The 13616-nt window shown below is 38.7% G+C and overlaps 1 protein-coding gene across 4 annotated transcripts in view; it reads right to left on the bottom strand.

The window, feature by feature from the left end:
• The window catches only part of LOC110256637 (SMC5-SMC6 complex localization factor protein 2), a 52529-nt gene continuing 40229 nt past the window's right edge, over window positions 1317-13616 (bottom strand). For all 4 annotated transcript variants that reach the window (XM_021072666.1, XM_021072665.1, XM_021072667.1 and 1 more), the window contains 4 exons: window positions 13352-13429; window positions 11396-11482; window positions 8236-8304; window positions 1317-4589 (listed from right to left, as the gene is read on the bottom strand). In XM_021072666.1, coding sequence (XP_020928325.1) covers window positions 4554-4589; window positions 8236-8304; window positions 11396-11482; window positions 13352-13429 — 270 coding nt within the window. In that variant the 3' untranslated portion in view covers window positions 1317-4553. The remainder of the gene's footprint in view (window positions 4590-8235; window positions 8305-11395; window positions 11483-13351; window positions 13430-13616) is intronic.

Genomic DNA, 13616 nt, shown 5'->3' with positions numbered 1-13616 from the left:
AGTTCCCCGGCTAAGGGGTGAATTGGAGCTGCAGCCGCTGGCCTACACCACAGCCACAGCAACGCCAGATCCGAGCGAGCCATGTCTGTGACCTACACCACAGCCCCCAGCAACGCTGGAATCTGAGCCCACTGAGTGAGGCCAGGGATTGAACACACCTCCTCATGGATCCTAATCAGGTTCGTTTCCCCTGCGCCACAACAGGAACTCTCCAAGATCAATTTTAACTGTCATCTGAGAAGAGCCTCAAATTAGAGCTCACAGCATTTATTGTTCTTGTTATATGCCAGGCACTTTGCTAAGCACTTTTTAACTATTAGCTTATTTAGTCCTTACTAATCTTGAGGCAGACACTGTTATTATTCCTTTTAACAGATGAAGAAACTAAGGCTCAGAGAAGCCAAGTAACTTGTCAAAGAACAAATGGCTGGTATGGCAAATCTGGGATCTGAGGTCAGGCCTAAGGAAAAGGGCAAGGCTCTTAACTTGTACAAAGCTGTGCTGCCTGCCTCCCAGTAGGTACTTAAGGCCACGTCTCTGTTTTTGCCCAGGCTGTCACTCTCTACTCCTCTATCCCACAGTTGCAGAAAAGGGCTCACAGGCAGGCAGTCTCCTCCTAGCCAGCCAGTCAGAAGGGAGAAATACTGGCATGGTTCTGGAACCCGAGGCCTCTGGCAACCATTCCTACCCCTTCTATGAGCTCATGAGAACAGTATCTCCTGTGAGGAGGTATCAACCTATGTCTCCTCTCAGCTGGCGGATCCAGAGCCGTTATCTTCTGCTTGGCAGGCTGGAGGTGGTCCTGAGTTCTGCCTTGTTTTCCCTTTCTTTGTCCAGAGCTCTGCCTCTGCATGGTTTCCCCTTTCTTTGTCCTGAGCTGTAGAATAATGGAGACAGGCCAAAGGTATTCTTTCCAGTCCTCTTTGCCTAATAACAGAAAATATTTTCACCTGGATTTCAGAAGGTCCGATTCGTGAGGGTTGTGTGTGATGTTCACCACTGAATCCTAGAGTGTTTAGCATACAGTTGCTGAATGGACATAGTGAATGAGGTAATGTGAGAATGAGATTACTTGAATTTCTGACTGCAAAGTATAGAGCAAATTATGAATTGGGTTCTATAAAAGTGAACTGTGTACACCTACGGCTTCATGTGTTCCAGAAAAAGGAAACATCAAGCTAAAAAAACTATTGGAGAATCCAATGCAAGAGGAAGAAAGGAAGGTATCAGTATAAAAACTAGGTGAGGCAGGGGAAGAAACAGGATGTTCCAGATACTTAAACAATGCTACTCCCAAACAAATATTCAAACACATGTTCAAACTGAGAAAAAGCCGTTTTAATAACAGGCACATACATTCATAGGACTTTAAACAAGATGTAGTATAAAATCTTAAAAAAAAAAAAAGGAAAGAAAAAGAAAATCTGCATTTACTTGTAAACTTCCTAAAAGCTGGTGGATTAACTGGCTGACATGACTGCCCAGAGAAAACAAATGCACAGGTAAGGAGGTGCCGCAGCACCGTTAATGAGTAAGAACTAATCTCGGCTCATGCTCTACATGCCCAGTCGCCTGCAGCCTAAGCTTGCTTTCTTAAGACAAACCAAGACAGTCTTCCCCTAATTCTCCAACTAGGTCATTTGTTAATGGGTCGTCTCTTCAGTTTTACTTTTTTTTAAAAAAATTTCACAATTACTCTTGTTTAAAGACTCCACACATTATTACTGGCCAATCCCCACCAACCTACACATGTTTTGACAAAGAGGAAAATGCAAATGCTCCAACTAAACCTGGATGACAACACGCCATTTTCTATCTTTTACATCTGGGGAGATTTCTGTGAAGTCAAAAGCAAGATAGTACTTGTCCTTCAAAACAAAACCAAAATGTCAACCTTCCAAAAGGTGACAAAGGCACCACTGCCATCGGGAGACAGACAGAAAATGTACAAATGCTGTTGCCTTACTGCTACATAGACGTGTTTTGTGCACGGAGAGCCTCTTCACTTAACATGATATAACCAACAGAATTATATTTTAGGATAACAAGAAGAACAGTTTAGAAAAGGCAAACAGTTACACAAAAGCATAAACACAAGTACCTTAATTTTCAGCTTGCTATAAGGGTAATAAGTTTGACATACATATCCAGAAAATTAGACAAAGTGATTTTTGGCACAGAAATACTGCCAAACACACCACCACTCAAGGCAAGCTTTGTTTGCCAAGTCCAAAAAGTGGCCTGACATTCTCTGTGCAATGAACATATTCTCCCGCACTACCATCCCATTTCCTGGGCAACAGCAGCAAGAGGGAGAGAAAGCATGGGGACTCAAGAGGGAGAAGGAGAATACTTGATTTGGGAGAAAAATCATGACTATTTGTGCTAAGGAGAATCACAAAATTTTATGAGAACCCCAATGCAAATACTGGCTGGAATATGACCTGGAGACTAAAGACATCTACCACAGTCATAAATAAAAAGGGTCCAAACTGATGTTTGGCCATTTATTTTAAAGGGACAGATGAAGTATTTTCCTATAATGGAGAAAGACAATTAAAAATAGACTTTTCTTATTGGAACTGCTAAATAAAAATGTATCAAAGTGGTTTTAAATTTGATGGGCAGTTATCTGTTGAAACTGCAATACAAAAGGGTCACTTAAAAAAAAAAACCTGAATATCCCACTTGTCCCCCCGTCAATGTACACGATTAGAAAATATTTACACACTGTAATTACAAGCAATATAAGCAGTATTTTATACTTTGAGATATTGTACACTTTACACAATGCAAAATGAGAAAAATATGAACACTTATAAAATTACACACAAATAATGTATCTACAAAGTATTAAATTACAGCGAGTGAAAGCCCCCATTGTTGGGCAGATAGATGCCAGAGTTTCAAGCTTCTGTCAAATATAACTATTTGTATCTATCTCGTTAACCATAAGTGGCATTTTCTAATAATACCCTTGAGAGGTAGTATCAAGATAATATTCTTACCAGTAAACACAGAATAAAACTTTTGTTGGTCTGACTCTTGAAGCCTCATTCAGCTGGGGTTCTTGGGAACTGGATTAACTTAGTCTTCCCTATAAAATCTCTAACTGCTCAATGCCTGACATGGGCTCGAAAATTACTGATACTATTTTAAATGATAAATTTAGGATACAATGCTTTTTACTCCTAAGCCTCAGTTTAGAGGTAGAAAACTACTTTTCAAAATTAATTTCCTCCCCTCTCATACCATAAAGTCCAATTCCCTTCCCCTCCATCATCTTTCCTCCCACCACTGGAGGCAGTAGAGTGCTCAGGAGAGCAGTGTCATCTAAGTCAATGTCGAAAGAAAGAAAAACAAAGCTGGCCTTATCCTTCAAGAAACAAATCCTCCTAAAAGGGACACTCAGTCAACAAAAGAATTTTTCAGTTACCTAGTAAACATCTATTATTCCCAAAGGCTTCAGAGGGCCCTGGGCCTAAGACCAGCATGTGCGCTTCTACTAACCCTCTACTATATAAACCAAAGGATGGCTTTCCAGTGTTTAGGAATTTAGAGCAGCTGTGGTTTTCAAGTGCAACAAATTTAAAAAACAAGCACACACCCGCACACACACACACACATACACACGCGTGCGTAGTGTAGCAAAGAATAAACACCATTCGGGTCTCTGCCAAGGTTATATACTCATGAAAGTACGATTTTTGGAAACTTGTCCAGATCTTTAAGCTTTTACAATATAGACTTCTGTAATATGGCTACCAAGGGCCAGAGTTCTAAGATTTAGCCAGTATTTCAAAAATATATATACATATATGCACTTAAATCCAAAACAAACTGCATATATATGTTTTGGAATAAAAACAGAGCCACCATTTTAGAGCTTAACCTCTTCCCCTTAAGGTGATCTGACAATACACCAAATTTCTGTTTTGCAACTGTTTGTTTAAACGTATTTTTAAAACCTAATATATTTCTAAACCTTGAATATCGAAAAAAACTGCATGGACTGAAACCTCCCAGTGGTTTATAGGACTTATAGAAGAGATTTACCCTTTCTGCTACTAAACTCGGTTTTAAGCTTTCCCTTTGAGTCATAAAATAACGAACAGGAAAATTAAACCAAACTGACACTTGATTTTGGTTTCCATGTCCAGCTTCTCAAGTTGGTTCAAACCCTTTCTTACATATTTCCTGTGATTATCCAAGTGCTGCGAATACCCCCCGCCCCCCCCCCCCAAAAAAAAGATAACTGGCCTACGATTTAATGAGAGTTAAAAGGGGAAGGTTAGACATGCAGCTATTAGATGATTCTATCCTCCCCTCTTAGGGATTCTGCTCTTTTAAAAGGCCAGTTGTCTTAATTAAGCAGATCACATCTCATATCTGCTTCAGAAATGACAATTTCTTCATTACCAGCTTCATACTATACATTCAAGTAGCACATTTTCTTAGCCTTCCACTAGATGTTGCAGTAATCTTTTCTACTCCTTTAGGAAAGGCTCTTATTGAATTTCTCTTGGTTCATAATTTTGCTGCTGCAACTCCTGTTAAGAATCTGGTTCCCAGAAGTCATGGAGCTGCCCCTAGAAAAAGGAAGGGGGAAAAAAACAGGATATAGGAAAATCAGACTATGAATTAATCCTTATAAAACCAGTGATCATCAATAGGCTTTGATAATGAAAGTAATCTTGATATTGTACATTTCTCTGAAAATTTATGGTAATCAAAGAGTCAAGTTTCACATTTTATAACAATTTTTAAAAAGTACTTATGTTTTCCTCACCAACACACACAGGTAGAGGGATATATTCAAAAAGATTAAGTAAAATGTTAAGCTGATCAATATATAAAGTTTTAGTATTAAATTCTGTTTTAATGTTCACATCAGCAAAGATGGCCAGCCTAAAAAAAAGGTCTATAGAGGTTAGAAACTAAAATAAGAACAACGAAACACCAGCTTAAGATTTCTCAAAGCCTTCTCTAAAAGGGCATGAGTAACTTTTTTTTGGCTGCATCCACAGCATGCACAAATTCCCTGGCCAGGGATCAAACCCGCACTATGGCAGCAACTCAAGCTGATGCAGTGACAACGTGGAATCCTTAACCTGCACTGAGGCACAAGAGAACGCCAGGGCATGAATATCTTATGAAGAACACCAAGAGCAAAAGAGTCAACATGTTATAAAACAGTGAGACTATTTTTCCTAACTAATCTTCAGTGTTCCTATTACTTTGATATAAAATCAAACAACTTTTAGTCCCTATCTAATCAAAATGTGGTCCCTGAGCCAGTAGCACTGGCATCAATCGGAGAACCTGTTAGAAATGTAGAATATCCAGATCTAAGAAACCAAAACCTGCATTTCGACAAGTTCCTAGTTGAAGCCTATGTATGTTAAAATTGAGAAGCGTTGTTTTTTTTTTTTTTTTTTTTTTCGTTTTGGCTACATCCACAGCATGCAGACGTTCCTAGGCCAGGGATCAAACATATACCACAGCAGCGACCTGAGCCACAGCAGTGACAGTGCTGGATCTTTAACCCACTGAACCACCAGGGAAATCTGGAGAAGCATTTTAGACAATCTATGGTAGTTGATCTGTAAATAAGCAAGATGGCAAATTTAATTAACAAGTGTTTAAATAATTCCCGTTAGATATAGCACCAAAACCCTAAGTGACAAAAGAACAAAAAAATAGATAAAGCTGGACTTCGTCACAATGAAAAATTCTGTTCTATGAATAATATCATCAAAACAATGAAAAGACAACACACTGAATGGGAGGAAGTATTTGCAAATTATATACCTAATGAGAGACATATTTAGAACATAAGGAAAATTCTTATAATTCCTAAAAGAAAAAAAAAAAATTTAAGATGGGCAAGAGGAGTTCCCACTGTGGCTAAGATGTAACGAACCCGACAAGTACCCATGAAGAAGCACGTTTAATCCGTAACACTTTAAGGATCCGGTGTTGCTGTGACCTGTGGTGTAGGTCAGTTGCGCCTCGGATCTGCTGTTGCTATGGCTGTGGCGCAGGCCAGCAGCTACAGCTCTGATTCCATCCCTGGCCTGGGAACTTCCATATGCCGTGAGTGTAACCCTTAAAAAAAAAAAAGAAAGACTCTTAACATCATTAGTCATTAGGGAAATGCACATTAAAATCACAATGACAGACAATGGCATTTGTGGCAACATGGATAGACCTAGAAATTATCATGCTAAGTGAAGTCAGTCAGACAATGAGACACCAACATCAAATGCTATCACTTATATGTGGAATCTGAAAAAAGGACACAATGAACTTCTTTGCAGAACAGATACTGACTCATAGACTTTGAAAAACTTACAGTTTCCAAAGGAGAGAGGCTGGGGGGTGGGGGAATGTTGGGGGTTTGGGATGGAAATGTTATAAAATTGGGTTGTGATGATCATTGTACAACTATAAATGTAATACATTCATTGAGTACTAAAAAAAAAAATCACAATGACAGGAGTTGCCCTTGTGGCTCAGTGGTTAACCAATCTGACTAGCATCCATGAGGACGGAGGTTCAATCCCTGGCCTTGCTCAGTGGGTTAAGAATCTGGTGTTGCCATGAGCTGTGGTGTAGGTTGGAGACTTGGCTCAGATCCCACGTTGCTGTGGCTGTGGTGTAGGCCAGCAGCTGCAGCTCTAATCTAACCCCTAGCCTGGAACCTCCATATGCTGAAAGGGCGATCCTAAAAAGCAAAATCACAATGACATTCCATATCTAACCCCCTACCTATGGCTGTATTTGAAAAGACAGATAATAAGTGTTGGCAAGACTATGGAGCAATTTGGAGTGCCCGTCGTGGCTCAGATCCCTGGCCTTGCGGGGATCCGGCGTTTCCGTGAACTGTGGTATGGGTTGCAGACCCAGCTTGGATCTGGCGTTGCTGTGGTTCTGGTGTAGGCCGGTGGTTACAGCTCCGATTAGACCCCCTAGCCTGGGAACCTCCATATGCCAAGGGAACAGACCTAGAAAAGGCAGAAAGACAAAAAAAGAATATGGAGCAATTAAAAACTTCAAACATTCTGGTGGTGAGAATATAAAACAGTGCAGCCACTCTGGAAAATAGTCTGGCAGTTCCTTAAAACATTTAAAACTGAATTACCATATGACCCAACAATCCTCCTCCCAGATATATGCCCAAAATGTTTTCATCTGAAAACATATTCATACCAAAACCTGTACATAAATGTTCATATAAGCATTATTCATAACAGCCAGGGAGTGGAAACAACACAAATGTCCATCTAATAAATAGATATATAAAATGTGATATATCCATACAATGGAATATTATTTGGCAAGAGAAAGGACATACAACATGCTATAACACAGATTAACTTTATAATATGTAAAAGAAGCCAATCATAAAAGACTATATCATATATAATTCCATTTGTATGAAATATCCAGAAGAGGCAAATCTATACAGAAAGAAAGTGGATTAGTGGTTGCCTAGGGCTTGAGGGGAGTGGGGATAGGATTGCAGGTAGTTGGGGAATGAGGACTCACTGCTAACAGGTATAGGATTTCTTTGTGGAGTGACAAACTGTTCTAAAGTTAAGACTGGTGATGATGGCACAACTGTGCCTATACTAAAAACTACCGTACACTTTAGGTGAAATGTATGTGAATTTTATCTGAATAAAGATATTAGAAAAATGCTTTGCATGAAATAACCTCCATTTGATGCAATGTAACATTTTAAAATGGAATCAACCACATTTGGAAATAAATTAGTGAGTGTAATAGCAAACAAAAATTTAAAAACATAAAGTATTATACTGGAATTTCCAGTTTATATTAAGATACCTAGAAACAAGTGCTGTCATGCTTTTTTCAAAGAGTATGAAGAGTTCTCACGGTGGCTCAGTGGTTAACAAATCCGACTAGGAACCATGAGGTTGCGGGTTTGATCCCTGGCCTTGCTCAGTGGGTTAACGATCCGGCATTGCTGTGAGCTGTGTAGTAGGTCGCAGACTCAGCTTGGATCCTGAGTTGCTGTGGCTCTGGCGTAGGCTGGTGGCTACAGCTCTGATTAGACCCCTAGCCTGGAAACCTCCATATGCTGCAGGTGCGGCTCTAGAAAACACACAAAGACAAAAACAAAACAAAACAAAACAAGCCAAAGAGTATGAAGAAATAACATTTAGCAAAACTATTAAGAATAAATAAAACTGTTTAATAAAATGACACCTGTGTAGGCCGGCAATTCTGGATTATTTCCTGCCATTTTCCATGTATTCTGGCAACCAAGTCTTTTACCTTAAAAATATCAAGAAGGGGAAAAGGGATCAGATCAAACCATTCTCAAATAAAATCAATTTAATGCTTGATACAAAAGACCTGATAGCTGTGACAAACCCACACCTAACAACTCATTTTAATTTTTGTCAAGAAAAAGAAACTATTCAACTTCTGGAGGGGCCTTCAAGTCATAGTGATTACTAAGACCTTTCTTCATCACCAGATCTAAATACTGAATGCTTAGGACCTCCACTTTCCCATTAGTTACTGAAAATCATCCTGAAAAACATATTCCCTGTCTTGAAGACATTTATACATCCAAAATTCACTGTTAAATTTCCCTAGGTTTTTGAAAGTACAGCTGACTTTTTTTTTTTTTTTTTTTTTTTGTCTTTTTGCCATTTGTTGGGCCACTCCGGCAGCATATGGAGATTCCCAGGCTAGGGGTCGAATCGGAGCTATAGCCACCGGCCTACACCAGAACCACAGCAACACGGGATCCGAGCCGAATCTGCAACCTACACTACAGCTCACGGCAACGCCGGATCCTTAACCAGCTGAGCAAGGCCAGGGATCAAACCCGCAACCTCACGGTTCTTATATTCGTTAACTACTGCGCCACGACGGGTAACTCCTTTTTTTTTTTGAAGTACAGCTGACTCTTGAACAATGTGGTGGTTAGTGGTGCCAAGCCCCCTGCACAGTAGAAAATCCTCACATTGCTCTATCTGCCTCAAAAACAAAGGAAGTGATACATGACTCACTTAAGGACAGGAAGCTGAAGCAGTCTGGATATAATCAGAACTCGAAATTGTGTTGTTCAGGAGCTCCTGCTGTGGCACAATGGGATGAGTGGTGTCTTGGGAGCACTGGGACGCAGGTTTGATCCCAGGGCCACAACGGTGGGTTAAGGTGGATTAAGGAACTGGTGGTTTTTTTTTTTTTTTTTTTTTTGGTCTTTTGTCTTTTTAGGGCCACACCCGCGGCATATGGAGGTTCCCAGGCTAGGGGTCTAATTGGAGCTACAGCTGCTGGCCTACACCGCAGCCACAGCAACGAGGGATCTGAGCCGCGTCTGCAACCTGCACCACAGCTCAAGGCAACGCCGGATCCTTAACCCAATGAGCAAGGCCAGGGATCGAACCCGCAACCTCATGGTTCCTAGTCTCTGCTGTGCCACGATGGGAACTCCAAGGGTCTGGTGTTTCTGTGGCTGTGGCTTAGGTCAAGATTGCTGCTCGGATCTGATCCCTAGACTGGGAATTCCTATGTCGTGGGGTGGCCAAAAAAGGGGGGAAAGAGAAAGAAAAAAACATAGTGTTGTTCAAAGGTGGACTGTATTATCAATCCTCTTTATTTTTTTATTTTAATTTTTTTACCTTTCTGTCTTTTCTAGGGCCTCACCCGTGGCATATGGAGGTTCCCAGGCCAGGGGTCTAATCGGAGCTGCAGCTGCCAGCCTACACCACAGCCACAGCAACTCAAGATCTGAGCCACGTCTGTGACCTACACCACAGCTCACGGCAACGCCGGATCCCCAACCCACCGAGCAAGGCCAGGGTTTGAACCTGCACCCTCACAGTTCCTAATCAGATTCGCCAACCACTGAGCTACGATGGGAACGCCAATCCTCTTTAAACACCTGATCTATTCCTCCATTTGGAGGGTTAGCTAGTCTTTATGTGAAAGTCAACTTACTACCACCCTAGAGAGTTTCAGTTGGTTCTTAGACATAACTTATTGACAAAATGTTTTAAATGAGTCAGCAATTACATAGCTGCTTTAAGTTTATAAAATAAACTGAAAGGTCAGTTTTCTCCATTTAGAGTTCAGCAGACTCAGTTTCTTCAAAACAATCATCATCTTTTCTCCTAGAGGCTTGTGGAGAGGCACACGATTTATTTATTTCAGCAGGACCATCCTCTGAAGCAATTTCCATAGACCTCTGTGTCATTCTCCACTTTAAGTAAGGGGAGCCTTGGCACCAGTCTACGCCTGTTCCTTGGCTTTAAGAAACAAAAACCTTGGGTGGTCCTTCTGAACATGTCTGTCAGCAGTAGCCACTACTACCAAGTTCTACGGGCCAGTAACTCTAGACAATGTTCAAAAGAATGTGCTTCTGAAACTATGGTTTCCACTCTAAGGCAAAGAGCTATCCCCTACATGTATTTGAAAATCTGCAATCTGATACAATTTCATTAGTGGCTCATTTTTGTATTTAACTTAAACCTATTAGATAAATATAGATACGAAATCCAAATGGGCATTGATGAAATGACCAACCTTTACAGCTAATTAATGTAAACTAGAAAGTTACAAAGCTGAAACTTCACATTCAATAACTATCTAAACAAAAATGGCAAGGAAGAATCAGCTTTACATTGCAAAAGTTAAAAGATGATTTAGAAAAAAAAAATCAGAGAAACCTGTTATCTCAAGAAAAATCATAAAATTGTTTTATTAATACTAAAGTTGCTTTCCTAACTCCATACTCATATATTCATCTTTTCTATCAACTTGTCCTTGAATATACTAAACCTTTACGAAAAAAAAGCTTATTATCAAGCTTACTGTTGAATCATTTCCATCCTAGAGCTCAGAGTGGGTAATGTAAGACTCAGATTTGAAGAGTCCTTCCTCTAAAACATTCTCTAATGGAACAAAGAATAACAGAAAACCTATTTCTTTTTGAAGAATGAAACAAATTTATACCATCACAAGATTGTATAGCTACTGTTATAAACTGTTACAAAGTTTATTTATTTATACAATGTTTTAATTCTTGAAGCTAACAAGTATAAAAGTCTTCATTTGTGCAATTAGAAAAAAACTGAGGAGTTTCATTAGTACTGGAAGTTTTCTATTTAGTATCAGGAGTTTTAGGACAGAAAGTGAAAAATATATTTGTTTTGAGATTTTTTTTTCCCTTTCCCTTTCAACCTAGCTAGAAGTACTTAGTAGAAACTAATCTGTTATTAAAGGAAAGTCATAGCTCTAATCTTACATGCTCTTTTTTAAAGAGGCTTATGCTTTTCTTGCTCAAATATTAATGAAACCAGGGTTAAACAAATAAACAAAAAACCTAACAATAAGAAAAATGCATACTTACCTTAGTTCTATAAAACAGTCTTGCATCTTCCCTAATATCACACTTAACATGCTTTTCCAAAGCCCCACAGAGGAGCACAAAGTGCTTCTGTGTAAAACAAATGCAAGGGATGAGAATAACTCTGAAGCATTACAGATTTACAAAGAAGAGATTATGTAGCTAGAACAACTAAAAATCATTTAAAAAATATACCTTAGCAATTTCTGATGTTAACCATCCAACGTAATAGCAGTCATATCAGTAAAAAAGTAGTAACTGCCATAACAGTAAAGACTATTATGGTTTATTGCTAGTTAATGCAAAAAAACACACAAAAATAAAGGCTGTACATTAATAAAAATTAACCCTAGAGTTCAGACTGTGATGTAGTGCCCCCAAATTTCTGTTAACACATTCTCTAATGAAATATTTAAGTAACAGCTAACCTATCTCTATGAACAAAACAAGGTTTAACAGTAGTTCCCTGAAAAATTGTCTTCTAAGTTTTAGAAGGATAAGTCCAACATAGTCTCTCATATATGTGTATGTGTGTGTGTGTGTGTATATAAATATACACACAATATACATATACATATATAAAACAAAGGTTGAAAATGCTCAAGTGAGAATGTAAATGGACATTTTTCGTGGTGAAATGTGATAACAACCACTTTAAAATAAATTTGAAAAATTTATGACCTTTGATATAGCATTTCTACTTCTAGGAATTTACTCTATAGAGATACTACTTCCATAGGTTCATGTTAGCACTCTGTGTCATCACAAAAAAAATGTAATGTTCTTCAATAAAGTTTTTTCTGTTTGTTTTTTTAGAGCCACACCTGTGGCATATGGATATTCCTATGCTAGGGGCTGAATCAGAGCTACAGCTGTTGGCCTATGCCACAGCAACACCAGATCCCAGCCGTATCTGGGACCTACACCACAGCTCATAGCAATGCCGCATTCTTAACCCACTGAGCAAGGCTAGGGATTGAACCCGCATCCTCATCAATACTAGTCGCGTTTGTTACCACTGAGCCACAACAGGAACTCTGAGATTTTGAAATACTATAGTTATTAAACAGAAGTGCTAATAATTTAAAGTGGGGCAAAAAGGATAAGTTACAAATAATATGAATAGTATGACTCCATTTCTGTGAAAATAATTACGTTAGTATGTGCATAAATTATGGAGAAATTTAAAGGAGGGCACCAGATTACAGAATCTCACTTTCTAGCTTATACGGTTTTATAATAATTGAATTTTAAAGAAATAATCATTGATTGTCTTCTAATCAGGAAAAAATAATTTAAAAAAGTAAAGACCATATGTAAGAACACTACAGATGATTATATTAGCTTCCAATCAGGAGGGAAAACACAGTTCTATGTACAATAGTGTTTATACAAACACATGAATCAGTCTTGTGTCTTTTTGATCATGCCTATAAAGTTTAAATAGGGGCTGGATTGCCTAAGGTGTGAAACATGAAGAATTAAAAGGAGAACGGTAGTACAGAAAGAATAAAATAATTCAAAAATAAATGGAGAGAGAATTTAGAAATGCTTATCTGAAGTAGCCTGATTTACCATCAGTTTAATTTTGAAGGCGAACATTATTTGCAAAGGAAAAACAAGTGGAGTAGGAACAGAAATGGGAAGAGACCAGCTAAGAGCTAGCCTATTTGGTATTTGGTGATCCTGATATCTTATTAATATATTACATGTTGCCAAGTTATGACAGCTAAGTTCCACTCCAATACACAGAACTAACATTTGTGGACAAGTAATTCTTGTCAATGACATGGCTGCAAGGTCACTATTACTTCTCTTTTCAGAGCACGCTGGGATTTCTATAGTGAATCCAAAGTTAACTAGATAAAAGTTATTAAGTTTTCTCCTATAAAAAGAATGTTCACTTGTTCCATCAATAGTGATATTTATTAAAAACAAAAACCACTAAAAAATACCTACCCGTTGTCCAGAAGAAAAAGAATGAGAACAACTAACTTCGCCGACTAAATGAAGAAGAATATAGGTCAGGTAATATGCCTGGTAGAAAAATGAATAAAATGAACACCCAAATTAGTTATTATACATGTCATCTTTTCACACGTTAGAAAAGTTGCCTAGGAAGGATTAACAATTTGCTGAAGTTAACTGAACTGATAAGAAAAAGCCAAGCATTTAACTGAGGATTCCTGATGTCTAACTCAAGTGCATTCCTTTTACCACTTCA

This window comes from Sus scrofa, chromosome 14, assembly GCF_000003025.6.
Source record: "Sus scrofa isolate TJ Tabasco breed Duroc chromosome 14, Sscrofa11.1, whole genome shotgun sequence".
In the NCBI taxonomy this organism is placed as follows: domain Eukaryota; kingdom Metazoa; phylum Chordata; class Mammalia; order Artiodactyla; family Suidae; genus Sus; species Sus scrofa.
Note: the sequence above shows the minus strand (reverse complement) of the source record. Positions and strands in the feature narration are given on the sequence as shown.